The sequence below is a fragment of the Puccinia triticina genome, chromosome 1A (genome assembly GCF_026914185.1).
Source record: "Puccinia triticina chromosome 1A, complete sequence".
Lineage (NCBI taxonomy): Eukaryota > Fungi > Basidiomycota > Pucciniomycetes > Pucciniales > Pucciniaceae > Puccinia > Puccinia triticina.
In genome coordinates, this window is record NC_070558.1 from 6,726,871 (window position 1) to 6,743,186 (window position 16,316).

General features: G+C 53.1%; 1 protein-coding gene across 1 annotated transcript; it reads right to left on the reverse strand.

The window, feature by feature from the left end:
- Positions 1–520: 520 nt before the first annotated feature.
- PtA15_1A740 (uncharacterized protein) lies at positions 521–7,741 on the reverse strand (the record flags this gene model as incomplete). The annotated part of the gene is made up of 8 exons (XM_053165799.1): positions 521–778; positions 809–1,258; positions 3,339–3,407; positions 4,490–4,521; positions 4,605–5,110; positions 5,188–7,025; positions 7,101–7,584; positions 7,731–7,741. 8 exons carry the CDS (start codon positions 7,739–7,741, stop codon positions 521–523), a joined length of 3,648 nt encoding a protein of 1,215 aa, XP_053016954.1.
- Between the last annotated feature and the right edge of the window lie 8,575 nt (positions 7,742–16,316).

Genomic DNA, 16,316 nt, shown 5'->3' on the forward strand with positions numbered 1-16,316 from the left:
AGCAAGCGGAGACAAGACCGCTGGGACTTAGAGACAGGGATGAGTACATCTATATCAGTGAATCCCACACAAAGAGTCATTGAGCTTCAGAGAGAAAGAGAGAATTGAGGTTGAGATTGACCAGTCAGGGCCACCTTCCTCAACTTGATTGAGGACAAATTCAACCATCAAGCAGTTGAACTTGAGCCGGGGCAGGGAGTCCTTTGCTATCAGGGAGACATTCTGGGAGCGGGCTTGTTGACGCCGGCGGCCTTCAGGTTGTTGACCAGCAGGAAAAGGCCTTTGCCCGGCCCAACCAGGATCAACCCCCAAGTAGCTTGTTGCGTTTGTAGGCCAGCTTTTCCTTCTTTGTTGCCAGTAGCTGCTGGAGCGAGGCCATTGGCCTGCTTGGGTACAGGCCTGGTCGCTCATGTCCCGCTGAATGCATTGACACATTGTAAGCTCTCCTTGTCAAGACTTGGCCCTTCTTGATTGTGGATTTTTTGAGGACATGCCGACGGGCCCCTTTTGAGGAGAGAAGCTAGACCTGGATGTGATGGCTGAGGAGGATGTTTTTGAGACAGGAGACTTCAGAGGACAGGGCAGAGTTATAGTCGGCCATCCAGACAACAAACTCGGCTGCGCGTTTGAGGATGACAAACTTACTGGCGCCGGTCTTGATCTCGCCTCTTCTTCCGCGGCCGCCGGTCTTGGGCTTCTTGGCGTTGTTTTGCTCGGACATCGGTGTGGCTGAGGAGCCGGGCGGAGGCGGGTCGGGCGTGGCAATGGAGATACCCGACTGGGATTCCCCCGCTCAAAGGATCTCCACCAGGCTTCCGAAGCCGCCCTGGATAACGTTTCTGCGCCGTTGTTTGGACATGATGTGGGTTGCTTTGACCAGCTTGGCGGCCTTCTTCGCCGGCCGATACATCGGGTCCGTCTCTCCCGAAGGAGGAGGATCATGGGGTCCGGTAGCGTCGGATGGGAAGACGGGCAAAGGGAGCTGCTCCGGTGGTGGCGGGATGCCGGTAGGGCTGTTGGATGGGATGCTGGCCGGGGTACTCGCCAACAGCCGGCTCAGGATTGATGCGGGTCCAGGAGTGCATCTCGACGTCCGGCTCGGCCTCCGGGCCCGGCCCCCAATGTGGAGAGGCACTTCGGGGAGATGGCCGGGCTGGACGAGCGGGTCGATGGAGGGCTTGAACTTCACGCGGCGTTGGGCATCAGGCTCTGGGTAGGTCAGATGCGAGTCGGACGAGCCCGAGGTGGTCTGGAAGGACTGCAACGACGGCCGACGGAGATGGGGAAAATGTGCTCGTTCCTCGCTCCCAACCCTCCAAGATGTGCTGTACAACTGTTCGGGTGGCCTCAGAGATTCAGCCCGTGGACCGACACCCGAGAAAACACCCGGGGTGCTGGATTCGTTACGTGGCTAACCAGCTTGTCAGTGACTCTGGATACGGGTCTCGTGAAACCCGTCTGCAGCAAGTCTCAGAAGCAATGTTCCAACATTTTCGAGGTTTCAACCTCCTCCTGAGCACTTCTGAGGCTTGAAACAGGACAGTGATCACAAAACTTGATGTCAAACTACATCCACTTCCCCACGAGCAACCTGAAAAATGGCCTCAAAACCGTGGGCCAGTGCTGCCTATAACATGAAGAAAGACCAGCTCGCAGTACTGCTCTTCCTCATTATCTACCCCATTCCAAGCGTCAAGCAATCACATCGACAACACCCACCACCAAGGTCCTTTCTCGCCTGTTGTTTTCTCCAGACATTCTTTTCTATACAAATTTCCCGCCCATCGCGTCCTTCGTCTAACAATACCTATTCGACTCGACCACTCTGATTGTTGCAGGTGTGTAGTGTGTGCTGATGTTTATTGAATCTGGTTGAGTGCAGCAAACTAAGGCAAATCGCAAAATCCCATCATTAGGCGTAGTCCCTCCACCAAAAAACCATCTCAGATAGCTTATAGCCTTGAATCAAGCTATCTGAAACCCTCCTCGGCCTTTGATCGGTGCTTAAGAATAAAAATCCTTGAAAGCTTCATGATGGCTGCGTGGTTGTTATACCTTCTAGTTAAGCGCTTCTTATTTCATTAAGGCACGCGATTATCATTCTCCAATCTTACCGGCAACGATTGAATCTTCAGCTTGTTGGGCCCAGCTTGACCATGGACCATGCGATAGAAATCCCATCGCATTCCTACTTGGAGCATGCTGAAGCGCCGGCTAGTTATTCCCACCCAATTGAACACTCGCAAGACCGCGTCGTCGTGGATATTCCGCACGAAACACCCGCGACTGTGGGTGCATTTTTGTTAGCAAGATTGCGCCTTATATTCCAAGCTTTCTGCGAGCTGATATCTCTTTGTTTCTGGGGAGGCGAGCAGGCCGGGGTGAGCGTTGCCACGCGTGAAGAACAAAGAGCGGCCAGTACTACTACGACGGCTGCGACAACTTCGTCTGAGAAAACCGCCGAGCAAGCAAGCTCTGTTGGGGAAGCTGCTCAGCCTCTACCCATCGTAAATTTAGCCCAAGAAGAATGTCCGGTTTGCCTCAATGATTACGCACCTGGCGTGCCCTGGAGTCAGCTAGTAGCATGCCAGCATTCTTTTTGCACTGAATGCACTGGTAAATTGCGAGCAATAGAAAATCCAACATGTCCAATTTGTCGAGCGGCCGATCTTAAAGCAATACCGGTAGATGCTCCACCAAAAATCGACCATTATCCAGCTGCGGTATCACAATCAAATCCTCCAGTTGTAGAGCAATCAGATGGAATCCAGGAAAGGCCTCCAGTTGTAGAACAATCAGATGAAATCCAGCACAGGCATATCGAGATCCATCAACATATCCAGGTCCATCAACATATAGAGGTCCACCAACCTAGGCAGACCCATTCATATAACGTGGAACATCCATCTTGGGAGACCCTGCAAAGGAATAATAGAATTGATCTTACATGTAGGTTCGGGATCTTCTTTGTTATCCTCGCTTTGATTATTTGGGTTTGCGTCCGGTAAGTCCTTTAGTTCGGTTTCCCTGGGCCATCCCCGTTTCAATAAACCGTGAATAACATCACCTGATTCTGGTGCACTTCTTCCAACACCAGTCCTGCGTCGTTTGGGTTCAAAATTACAGAATAAATTGATATGTGCTTGGAGGAGTCCTTGGAGCGGCGTCTAATCATAGTATTGCTCCCCACCAACCCGATATATTTAATGCAACTTCAGATCTATTGATAGCACATGTAGACAGTAGACTATCATCAAGAATGCTCTCAATCAGGTGTTCTACAAAATCAATAAATATCAATCACATGTATCTCGAAAAAAAGAATAATCTACGCTGACCAAAGCAGCTTTTCCGGGTTTGTCAGAGGGCCAACTGTGCGAGCTGCGCAGCAGAAAGGCTGAGCCGGGCTGGCTTGCAAATTATGAAGGCGAAAGAATGAGCACGCCCAGGTGTAGATCATCGCCGGCCAAGATACGAGATCGGTCGGACAGACCGGGCATCCAGCAGGCGCCCGACCACGATCCTTGGAGACCACAGTGGCTGCAGAAGAGAAGGGTATTCAAAAAGCTTCTCGCAGAATGTGTCGGGTCCGGGTTGCGGGACTCGTCGCGCAGCGTCGGGCTCACTCTGTCCGACAACAGTGGATGACTTCCGGTCGAGTCTGGGAGCCTCCCAGACCTGAATTGACACACCCAAGCTCATGATTTTCAGGAAAAAGGAAGGTGTTTTCCCCAAGCCTGTCGTTTATTGCTCTCATGTGTGCTGTTGTAGTTCTGGTGGGTGTCTTAATTTAGGAGTTAGAGGGGCACCCAGAGCTCTCTGAATGCCGATGGGAAGTCATAGGGTAGTCACAGTTTACGAGATGGACCCCCGGCTCATGTGCCATCAAACATCAATCGGGCCCCACCCAACAATCCAACACCCACACAAAAAGAAAGAACCATTACATGGGAGAATGAGGACAACACGAGCCAACGACATACGAAAGAGACGGCCCCCACGCGGCGCCAAGCCCCGTCGACGGCGGGGCCCCAGCATACAAAGACATACAAAGTGAGCGCACATATACATGTGTGTAGATGGACAACAACAGGGGCAGCGGCCAGGAGGAGGTGAAGGAGAAAGAGGGGGCCAGAAAGGCCGACAAAAGGAGACGATCGAGTGTAAGTGTGTGATATATGTGTATATATGTTTTGGGGGTGTGGGAAGTGAGTACATGGACGAAGGTCCGAGGAGGCTGACACACACACAAGAGAAACGAAAAGGGCAGGAATACAAGGCCAGAGGGAGGACAGGGGGACGAGGAAGGGTCTACGAGATCGCGGGTCTGCGACACACAGGACAAGACGCGGCACACGCGACCAACCACTGATCGACACAGGCCCTACACACAAACGATCTCAGCACACTCGCCTCAGAGCCCTTGGTATTGACACAGAGAAAGAGGACGCAACTTGTGGAACATGTGCGTGCATGCCAAGATCTCAACCGGGTCCTCGTCGCCGTACTCGTCCAGACAAACTACATCCACGACAAAAGCCCGAATGGTCTGAGTGCGTGTTTTTATCTGGGAGATGAGGGGAGAGAGAGGGAAGGGACTCAACTGAGGCATTTCTCGAGTGTGTTTTCGAGCACGGAGATCGTGTCACTTGCGTCCGATCTCTGCATCTCTTCAGGAGAAAGGATCTGGGGATCATCGGGGGGAGGAGGGGAGACGGGCGAGGGCAGTTTACGATGCTGGCGAACATGAGCAAATGTGAATTTCTTGAAGTTATCGGAGCGATCGATCTGAGCCTGAGTGAGCGTGAGCCGGGGCGGTTTGGGGGGGAAGCCAGTGAAGGGCGAGGAGAGGGTGTTATGGCCGAGGAGCTCTGCGAGCCGGAGCATGGTCTCGTAGTCGAGCAGCTGCTCCTCGATCATATCTTGCCGTGGCTGGCCATCGCCATCAACATCATCATTTCCTGACGCGCCGCCCCGTCGCCCGCGTAGTCGACTCATCAGGCCGCCCCGGTCACCTCCCTCTTCCTCGCGAGTGGACGGGTCGGCGGCCGCGTGGGCCGATTGGAGGCCGTGGGGGATGAACAGGGAGGGGGCGGTGAAGATTGGATGGCTACATGTGTGCAAAAAAACCCCGCCAAAATAATTAAACACACGGTCACTCAAGAAGTGTATTAGGGGGGGACTTACGATTCGGGGTAGAGGCCGGCGAGGACGAAGATGAGCCACGAGCGGTGAGGGGGTGTGAAGGCGTCGGGGCCGAGCGCGGGGGAGGTTGGAGCAGGGACGGCGGGATCGGGCGCAGGGGAAGCGTCGGCGGCGGTGTCTTGGCCGCTCTCGACATCCGACCAGGCGTCGAACGACTCCTGGCTCTGGTCCTGGAACATCCTGCGCAAGCCGATTGAGCCCTGGCCGAGGCTTTCAGAGGACCGTCGGGCCCCGCCCGGCGCCCGGTCCTCGTTGGCGGCCCAAAACGCATCCTCCTCCTCGTCGCCGAGCTCGTCTTCTTCGACCGACGGCCCTGACCCGACCGCGGAAGCTCCTGCCCTAGTCGGCTCGGCTGCTGGGGACACCTGACTCGCCATTCTTTCGAGTGCACCGAGCAACGGGTTGGGAGGCGCAGAGCGCACGCCGACGAGTAGCACCGGAATCAGCGCCGGTCTTGCTCCATCCGCACCATCGGTCGTTGTGGGGCCGGCTTGGATCGGCGGGTGGACGCCTTCGAAGCGATGCATTCTGAAAAAGTTGAACGACGGTCGCGGGTCGGGCTCATCCGTCTCATCGAGTTCATCCTCTGCCTCCTCCGCAAACGGTAGTTCGGTGGCCATTCGGACTCGTTCGTCCAGCTCCTGTGGATCAACAGGCGCTGGTTGGCGGGCTCCCAGGGCGGTCAAGATGGCATCGCCCACATCAGCCTGGAGGTCTCTCAAGAACTGTTCGAATGCTCCTAGGTCAGCATGAGTGGTGAGATTGGCGCCCAAGTCTGGGTTCATGGAGCTCTCTGAAGTGGCGGCTGGGATGTCTTGAGAAGATGGTATGTCTGGGGCTGAGTGTGGAGATGACGACCGGCGGTGGCTTGGAAGTCCGGTATTAGAGCTATTTGGTCCGGTTCCGCGGGTGTTGGGAGCAGGGCTGGGGGACATGGGTTCGGTTAGCGGGTCATTGGCGGATTGAGAGGGGGGTGGTGATGTGGGAATAGAGGCGGGTAACGCTGGAGTCGGGAGGGTGGCTGATCGGTGGTCATTGCTACTTGAAGCGTGTGGCGAGGAGGCGGGGCTTTGATCGGGTGATGGCTCGGGGCTGGCGTTGACGAGCGCGCCTCCAAAGGCAGCCCTGAGGGCATCGCGAAGCGTGGTTTGCAGTCCCGCGTGAGAATCGTGCTCGTTGTCGGAAGTCTCTTGGCTGAGGTTGGGATGGTTCCCCGTGGGTGAGGCTGGGCGGATCCGGGCTGATGAGGAGGGTAAATCGGTTGGATGCGAAGCAGATCGAGGGCGAGAGCGGGGCTGGTGGTCATGGGGAGGATTCTGAATGGAGGTGCCATCAGCATGGATAGCATAGGGGAGAAGTGAGGAAGCTGTTGCGGCGGCAGCGGCAGAGAGTAATCTGGATATCATCGTGGCTTGCTCGAGTTGTACTTGGGATGGCGAGATTCGAGTGTGTGAAATCAAGCCGGTGGTGGCCGTGTTGGGAGAGTCGGAGTCGGAGGGATGTGGCGGGTCGATTTCTTGAGGAGATGAGTCGTGTTGTGATGGATGAAGAGATTGATCATCGGAGGGGTCGCTTGTTGGATCGGGATGGTCGGATGGGATGATGGTAGGCTGAGCAGCTGATGGGGTAAGCTGATGATGAGCTTGGGTGGGGGCCGATGGGGATGCAGAGGTCTCAGCGACGTTGCGGACGACGACCATGCCCTGTACATAGATCCTCCTAGCTGGTGTTTGGCTTCCCGTTGCTGCCGATCGGTCGGCAGCAGGGCTTGTGTCAGCTTCGGGGTCGGGAAGAGGGGCAGGGTGGGCAGGTTGAGATGGCTGCTGGTCAGGAAGAAGAAAACAGAGGGCATCAGTTGCGAGCGTGATGACAAGGATAAGCTGTATGGACTTTACCTCTGTCGAGGACTCGTCCGGGTCGGGTGGGATGGGTGATGGGGGTTGGGTTGGAGGGTGGGCTGGTTCTGCTGGGGATATGCTGCTGGCTGGGCCCGGGGGAGGTTGAGGTTCGCTGTTGGTTGGTTGTTCGATCGATCGATTGCTGGGACTAGTGCTGTTCGGCGTGGGCTGTGGCTGGCTGAGCTGGGTTGCTGGGCGCGGTGTTCTGGGTGATGATCGGTGTCTGAATGGGTTCCAGGATGATTTTGTTGTAGTAGTCGTTCTGCGTGCGTTCCGCCTGCGTCGTTTGATCGATTGGAGGATGGATGAGTGATGGCGAGGCTGCTGTTGTTGGTCTCTGGTTGATGAGCTGCTCTGTCCCATCGTTCTCCCACTTTCGCCTGTTGACCGTTTCTGTCGTGTTGGTTCTGGGTTGTTCCTCTTGTTGACCGTCGCTGGGTTTCTTATACATATCCTGGGGCTGCTTAGGTAATCAATCCAGCTACGTCATCCCAAGCCAAACTGCCAAGACATAAATACATACAGACTCCAACCACATACATACTCTTGATAGACAATATTCCTCCAGGTGACGTTGACTTGTATAGTTTGTAGTAAAAATTGGCACTTTAGGCAACAGAAAGGGACCAATTTTTCATAAGCCTACTGATTCTGATCATTCATTGTTAAAGATTGTCCAGAATTATCATTTATGAAAGAAATTTTATACATTTTTTGATGTTCCACATTACTTTTTATTTTGTGATATTCATTTATGGTGTTCAAAGTTGGTTTGCATAATTTTATGCATGCATAAATCATAAAATCATAAAATCTTTTTTGCAGGGGATATGACTGTCTGATTAAGGGGGTTCACAATAGGATTTTAATAAAATTTTAAAGCTCATTTTAAGGCCTTTATGAACAATGTTTTGGATTTTTTTTAAGCTGTTCACATTTGGATGTTCCTTGGCAATCAGAGCAACTTCTACGTTTTCTGAAAATTGGTTCACAAAGTCCTTAAAATGGGCTCTAAAGTTTTATTAAAATCCTATTGTGAACCCCCCTATTATGTAAGACAAAATTTCCTCACCAAAATAGTTTTATGATTATATGATTTATGCATGCATAAAATTATGCAAACCAACTTTGAACACCATAATTTATGGTATTCAAAATTGCATAAGATTTTTTTACATAAAATCATACACTCCAATTTTGGCTGGGAGATGTCACTTTAAGTTTTATGCACGCTGACATCTCCCAGCCAAAATTGGTTTTATGATTTTATGTAAATAGTGACATATGCAATTTTGAATACCATATTCTGAAGTCATGATCCACACACCCATCCTCATACCCTCATTACTTCAGGTTTGTTGGTTGGGCTTCTTTAAGCTGTTGGGGGTACAGATATATCTATCAAAGTACTGTACTTGGTGTCACATGCTATGTACGTACAAGCATCTCTGTATGAAATGTGTAATTGGCAACATTCTAACTTAACACAAGTCCCCCTGGTGGGAGGCTCGCTGTGGCTGGCAGCAAAGCTGCCCCTCCCGCAGGGAGGGACTTGCGCATTATCCCAAATTTTACGCGGGAGCAGAAAGTTCATTTGGCTGAGAGGTTTTTAAAATTTTTATAGCTCCTCCCCCAGCCTCTCCACCAAAATGCCCTATCTGTACCCTATGCTACTTTTCTTTCTCTACAATTTGGTCTACTCAGATTTTTTCTATCACAATCTGTTGACCTTTTCAAAAGATTAAAAATGCACAGGTCTTCCAAATGAGGCTCCACTTGTTTGGGACTCCAGGAGTTGCTTTTCTGGCTACAAGATAGATAAGTGACTTAAATTCCTTGCAAGAACAGAACCTACAACTCTGTGTATTCAGTTTTTTTATATTAGTTGGGACTTGTAGTGTAGTAGATCCTTTCTGCTCCTGCTTAAATCAAGACTTAACTCATAAGCCTCTCCTGCAGAGAGCCCTCTGGGCGGTGTGGTGGACAATCTGGTACACGCGGAGGAATCAAGCTTTTTGCCGCGCACGGCGCGCGCCAGAGGACGTCAAGACTCAAGACATCAAGATGCAGCTTTCAGCCCTCGAGGCCTCCTCAAGTTCAACGGCGCGGCGTGGCGCGCATCCTCAAGGCGTTTCAGGTCTTCTTCCCCCCCCCCCCCTCTTCCCTGTGTTTTGGCTTTCTTGGTCCTGTTTTCTTTTAAGTTTATCTTTCATCATGTTTTGTTATGTCCTCTTTCACATTGCGCGCGTTGGATAGGTTTTGTATGAGGAGGGTTGGTTTGTTTTGTTTCTGTTTTGTTTGGTTTTGTTTCTGTCTTTTGTCTTGTGTTGTTGTTGCGCGCGCGTGCGCGTTAGGTTGTGATGAGATGTCTGCTACATGTCACCAACTCCAAGGTTTGAGTTCAGTTTGAACTCAGGCTTTGGAGCGGCATGGACTCACTCTGAACCATAAAATTCTCAGTTATCCATCAACATTCTAAGTTTAAGTCTTGGCAATTGTCTGCCCGCAAGTCTGAAGTCTTTAAGTTCTTTACCCCGCAAAACGCCGATCTCCTCCACCTTACTGGTTTAGATCACAACCCCGCCGGCAGTATCCCCGGCTTTCTCTCAAAAACAAAACCCGCCGACGCGCATCTCCAGCTGTCGTAAAATCAACTCCCCCCCCACGCTTACACGAATCTCTCAGCGCTCACTCACGGCCAATCACCCCGGAGGGCATACGCAGCCTATTCTTAGCTTTTTCTTTTCCCCTCCCCGAACTGCTGCCGGCCTAGCCCGGCCAGAGTTCCATATTTGGTCCCCCGAGCCGGGATCGAACCAGCGACCTCAAGATTTACAGTCTCGCTGATTTGAACGGTCAGAGACGCTTGGCGGTCTTTGTTTCTTTTTTTCTCAGTTTTTAGTTTTTTTAGGGCTCAGCGGCGGAGGCATAGGGGACTAGAAGTAAGTCCTCCCAGTTTGTGCACCTCCAGGGCTCTACTACCAATTCGTCAAAGCATTACATCGCCACGGTTGTGAGCCGCCCGCATTTGCTTCGTATTCCGTTTCAGATTAGCAAGCGAATCAATTGGCGCAATGGCGGACCCTGTGGGTGGAACATCCGAAGGTCGGATGGTCAAGATTAAGCCTCAAGACAAGTCTTTGGGCTTTGATGGCTCCAACGTGGAGAGATTTTTGGCCGATTATCAGTTGGCGGCTCGACTCGACGGGGCTTCAGAATTCGACATGGCCCAGCAAGTTCGGTTCTTCATTCGGAGCGCCGAAGTTAAGGACGTGGTCGAGACGCTTGATGGGTTTGACCCTCCAAATTGGACGGCTTTGAAGGCGGCCATGTTGTCACATTGGGGCAAGATTGATACTGCGCGTTTCACGACGCAGGATCTGGAGAATTTGGTGCAGAGTTGGAAGGGCAAAGGAGGAGTCGCTTCTGTCGTCGATTTCCAGGACTTTCGGAAGACGTGGCAGCCTATCCAGTCCTATTTGCTCAGAAAGGACCACATCGACTCGGTGGAGGAAATCAAGCGCCTTTACTATCAGTCATTTTTGTTAGGCGTACAGGAGCGGATTCGTGACCAGCTCATCAAGGATAAAACCATGATTACGACGCAAGACAATCGGTTCAAGTTGCCCACCTTCGAGATCCTTAAGAAAGCGGTCGAAGAAGTCATGCGCAATCAGACGGCTCTTACCTTCGAAGGCTCTCGCGCGGAAGTTCCGGTACCGGAGGGTTCTTTCAAGCAGTCAAACGACGTCATGCAGCGGATGGAGGCCGATCGACGCCCCAAAGGGATTCCAGAGCAGGTTAGAGCCCCGGCTACGGTAGACGAGATTGAGCGGATGCTTCAGTCATTCGAACAGCGCCTGGAGCAGAAGTTTGCGAATCAGGCACGGCCCTCTACACCAAGAGGTCCAATGGTGTGCTACTACTGCCACAGGGAAGGACACGGGCTCGGACGATGCGCAGAGCTGCAGAAGGATAAGGAGGCGAAGTTGGTGGAGCAGAGGGGAGGTAGTTTCTTCCTCCCGAATGGCGCGCTCATTCCGGTGGATAACTCTCGCCCAATTCGACATGTCGTGGCATCCTACAATCCTAAGGCCGCACCAGCTAGCGTTTCAGAGGCCGAGTTCAGGACTACCTGCGGATCCCTCGACCCCTGGCAGCCGCCTTCCATTTCATCTCAGTCTTTTTCTGGCACCTATCAGGCCGATCCCGCGCGAAAGAAGCACGAAGCTCCCAAACCGTTCAAGGCCCCTTCTGTACCCCCCGCCGCAGCACTGCGACCCGTCAGGAGAAAGTCTACGCCCAAGGCGGGTTCTGATACGGATGAGATGGCCGCTGAGCCCGAGTTGTTCGAGCGAAACTCGACTCCAGCAGTGGACGATGTTGCTCAGGAAAACCCAGCCTCGCCGCCAGTACTCAAGCCGGTGCCTTCCGCTCCTTCCAAAGTCCGCTTCGAGAGAGGGATCGCGAAGGACCACCCAAACGTGACTGAAGGAATGCTTAAGAAAGTTTTTGATCTCCCGGTGCCCAACGTCACCGTGTCTGAACTTTTGGCCGTGGCTCCATCGTTGGCCGAAGGAATGAAGAGATGGGTATCGAGGCGGAGAGTCGAGGTTGGAGCGGATGAAATGAGAGTGTCGTCTGGTACGTTGGCGGAAGACTCGGAGGGAGACGGACGGATAGACGGCATGAAGCTCTACTCCTGTCCGCTGGGGTATATGCCTTGCTTGGTCGGCGAAGAGGAGAGTAACGCTCTTCCGTTAATCGACTCTGGATCTCAGTTGAATCTGATCTCGGATTCAATGGCTAACAAACTTAACATTAGCCCACGAGTGAATTTTAGTTTGGCGGTCTACGGCATAGGGAATCAGGCGTGCGAGCTAGTCGGCGTCGCAGAGGACGTTCCAATTCGAGTGGGAAAGACCATTGTCGGCTCCTGTCATTTTTGGATCACGCGCATGGACGGGCCTCTCATCTTTGGCTGACCTTTTCTCATGGACTTCAATGCTAGTCTCAACTTCGACAACCAAGTAGGCGAACGGATTCTCTTGCCAGACTCAACAGGCCGCAAGATTGAAGTGGCTTTGTGCTCAGTGGATTCCGGTCGTTGGGAGCGCGAGTTTCCAGGGCACGGGCGCAAGGCGGTCCTTTCTCACAAGGGAAAGGCGCGCGACGACCCGGTGGAGGGCCATCATTTTTTGTAAATGCGGTTGATCCGGGAGGCGGCAGATCTAATTTAGGGCTCCGACATCTCGCCGCTGGATCAACTGTTTATCCGAGGACCCATGGCTGCTATCTTTCTTTATCTTCTCACGGCTATCTTGAAAATCAACAACTAAATCCCAAAAAACAGTCGAAAAATTCACAAAACCTAGAAAAAACATTCCCTTTGGTCCACTCGGTTTCTCAAGTTTCTTTCTCATCTTCTCAAGCGTCAGGAGGGCCTATTTTCGGCAAGGACTTTGTAGGCGAGGGCGGAAAGGTAGAAAATGGGTGTACGTGGAGGCAGGAAGAACTAGAAATGGCCCGGCATCTCAGTCGACACGTCTCCGCGACGAGAATAAACTAGCCGCTACCTTACGCCTCCGGAATGAGGAAAAACTATTGTCGGTTTCCGTTATTTCACGGCTCCGTAACGAGAATAAACTAGATACGTCTTTGGACGTCCTCCGCAATGAGATTAAACTAGCTCAGCTCCGCGATGAGCCTAAACTCCCAAGCCTCCGCAACGAGGAAAAACTAAAGATCCTCTGGAATGAGGTAAAACTACAATTCGCCTTGGACTGCGAGGGTGGTGAGGTGGAATTTGGCGCACCGTGGAGGGACTTTGGACTGAAAGTAAGTTCCAACCAAAGTGCACCTCCGGAGCGTGATGCTACGCAAAGTTGTCGTACCCTACCGCGCGCCACAGTCGTGAGCCAAGGACCTTCGCCCTGCTTTTCTTTCGCAGATAAGGCACCTTTCGAAGATTGCACCGAACACCGCACGTGGACGCTGATGGACTGCGGCTTGAGGTTTCAAGAGCAAGTCGCGCTGTCGGACGCGTGGACACGGGGCGAGCTTCTCTTGTTTGCGGCGAAGTATAAGCCGGTTTCGAAGAAGATTAAGCCCATCAATCAGGCCATGCCCCAGGGTCTCAATCCCCCCCTCCGCCGGCCAGTTCTATCACGCAATCCTTATCGACCTCTCCCACGAAGCCTGGCGGGTCCTTTCGAGCCACGTGGTCGCGTCAATGCGGAAAGGCTTAGAGTCGTCAACTTCGGCCCGGAAGGCTGGCTATGGCCTGAAGAGTTGAACCTGATCAAGAACGTCCTAGCCGAGCGTAATCTCGCAATAGCCTTCACGGAAAAAGAGCGCGGTCTTTTGAAGGAGTCATATGGACTCCCCTACATCATCCCCATGGTCGAGCACGAGCCGTGGCAGAAAAAGAAGATCCCAATCCCCGCGGCTAAGTTAGATGAGTTCATCCGCGTGGTCCGCGAGCGTGTCGCTACGGGACTTTACAAACAGTCAACGTCGAGTTACACGTCTCCAGTTTTTTGTGTCCTTAAAAGCAACGGCAAAATTTGGGTCGTCCATGACTTGTAACCTTTGAATAAGGTTACGATTAAAGACGCGGGTGTTCCGCCAGCGACAGAGGAATTTGTGGAGTCTTTCGCTGGCCGAGCATGCTACGGCTTGGGAGATATCATGGGCGGCTACGACGAGCGCGCTCTGGACCCCATCTCTCGACCACTGACAACCTTTGACACCCCTCTCGGTCGTTTCCAGCTTACGCGTCTACCTCAAGGCGCGACCAATTCCGTCGCCGTGTACCAGGCACAAATGGTCTGGATATTGCAGGACGAAATCCCTGATCATGCAGGAATATTCATTGACGATGGGGGCATTAAGGGCCCGGCTTCTGACTACGGAAACGAGACGCTACCCTGGCATTCGGGAATCCGACGTTTCATATGGGAATATGCAACTACTCTCGAGCGGATCCTTTTTCGCATCGAGGAGTCTGGGCTAACGGTTTCCGCCTCTAAGCTGGCAGCATGTGTCCCCGCTCTTGAGATTGTCGGACACGTGGTATGCAAGGAAGGGCGAAGAATGGCGAAGACAAAGGTGAACAAGATCCTCTCCTGGCCTACCCCGGCGAATCCTACGGAAGTACGCGGCTTTCTGGGCGTGGTGGTCTACGTACGGATTTTTATACCTCATCTGTCCAAGATTTGTCTCCCGTTGAGACGGTTGACGCGCAAGGACTCGGAATGGATCTGGACCGTGGAGTGCGCGGCCGCGTTTGAACGACTCAAGGTTATCGTGGGAAAAGACATCGTCTTGGTAAAACTTAGGTATGGGTCGGACGCAGGTCTACTTAAACTAGCGGTGGATTCGAGTTTTCACGCCGCTGGAGCGGTACTCACGCAAGAAGATGGGAATGGCTTTGATCGTCCTGCCCTTTACGAATCCCTTCTTTTCTCTGAAGTCGAATCCCGTTATTCGCAGCCGAAACTCGAACTCTGTGGTGTGGCGCGCGTCCTCAAGAAGATGCAGACGGTCTTGTGGGGGCAACACTTCGAATTGCAAGTTGACGCCCACTCCTTGATCGAGATGATTAATGCCCCAAGTCTCCCCAACGCGCCCATGACACGTTGGGTGGCTTTCATTCAGCTTTTCTCTTTTGAGATCGTGCATCGGCCGGGAAAGGGTTTCACTATGCCCGATGGTCTCTCTAGGCGCCCGCAAGGGGACGAGGAATCGGATCCCCCTTCTGACTTTGATGAAGATGAGCCGCACATCAAGCCACGTTACTCTTACGCGCTGGGCGCGGAGGACACGTACTCCGGGTTCCAGCAGGGTTATTGGCGGGACTTGGAGCGCTTTCTAGCTACGATGACCAAGCCAGACGGAATGGACGCGAAGGAATTTCGCGCTTTGAAGCGCAGATCGTCAGAATTCTTCCTGCAATCCGGGCGTCTCATGAAGAGAGGGAGCCCCCTACCTCGAATCGTCGTCACAATCCCCGCCAAACAAGAATCCATTCTCAGCGAGCTTCATGAGGGACTGGGCCATCGGGGTGCTATCGAAACTTATAGGCGCGTGTCAGAGCGCTTTTGGTGGCCCTCTCTGAAGCGATCTGTGGCGCATTGGTGCCGGAGCTGTGAGGCCTGTCAAAAAAGAGATCTTCGTCGCCCACACGAGTTACGCTACCCGACAGGCGAGTCAACGGTGTTCGGCCGCGTTTCTATGGACGCGGTTCACTTGAAGGCGAGCGGCGCCAAGTATTTGATTGTCGCACGGGATGATTTCTCAGGCTGGGTTGAGGCAAAAATCCTCAACAATCTCACTTCGGAGGCGGTTGCCGGCTTCCTTCAAGAGCATTGGACGATGCGATATGGTTTGGCGCAGGCATATTCGACTGACGGGGGTTCCGAATTCGGTGGCGCGCTAGCGGAGATGTTGCGGGCTTTACCGGGAAAGCATTGAGTCTCTACGCCCTACTATCCGGAGGGACAAGGAATGGTCAAACGTGGGCATGGTCCTCTCAAAGCCGCACTGGTGAAGCTGGCTGGGGAAAGCGGCAAGAATTGCCGGAAATTCCTCCCCCTAGTCCTTTTTGCCGACCGTATCTCAACCAAGCGCACGACAGGGTATTCACCCTATGAGCTAGTTTTTGGCCAGCGGGCCGTCCTCCCTTTGGATTTGGAGATCGAATCATATCTCGGCGTCGATTGGGACAACGTGAAGAGCACCACCGACCTCCTTGTTGCGCGGTCCACGCAGTTGGAGCGCAGCGAGGAGACGCGCGGCATCGCGTATCGGAAGATGATGGAAGCGCGCAAGGACTCGATGCGCTACTGGGAAGAGAAGCACCCTGGACGACTGCGCGAAGCCCTCAAGCCTGGAGATAGGGTCCTCGCGTACAATCGGTCTCTTGAGACGCAGTGGGGGCAGTTATTTGCGCATCGATGGAACGGCCCCTACCGCGTCGTGAAGCAGGTTGAGGGCGGGTCGTATGTTCTGGAGGAGCTCGATGGCACGGAGCTGAAGAGGCGCTTTTCTGCGGATCAGGTCAAACGGTTTTACTCCCGCGAGGGCATTGCTGACCACAAGTAAGTTCCTCTCCAAGTGTGCACCTCCTGGGTAGTTACTACCGCAATTCCTCGAAACTCTACTTTTTGCCACGTTCGTGAGCACCGCGGGCGCGCCGGGTTTCTTTCTCTT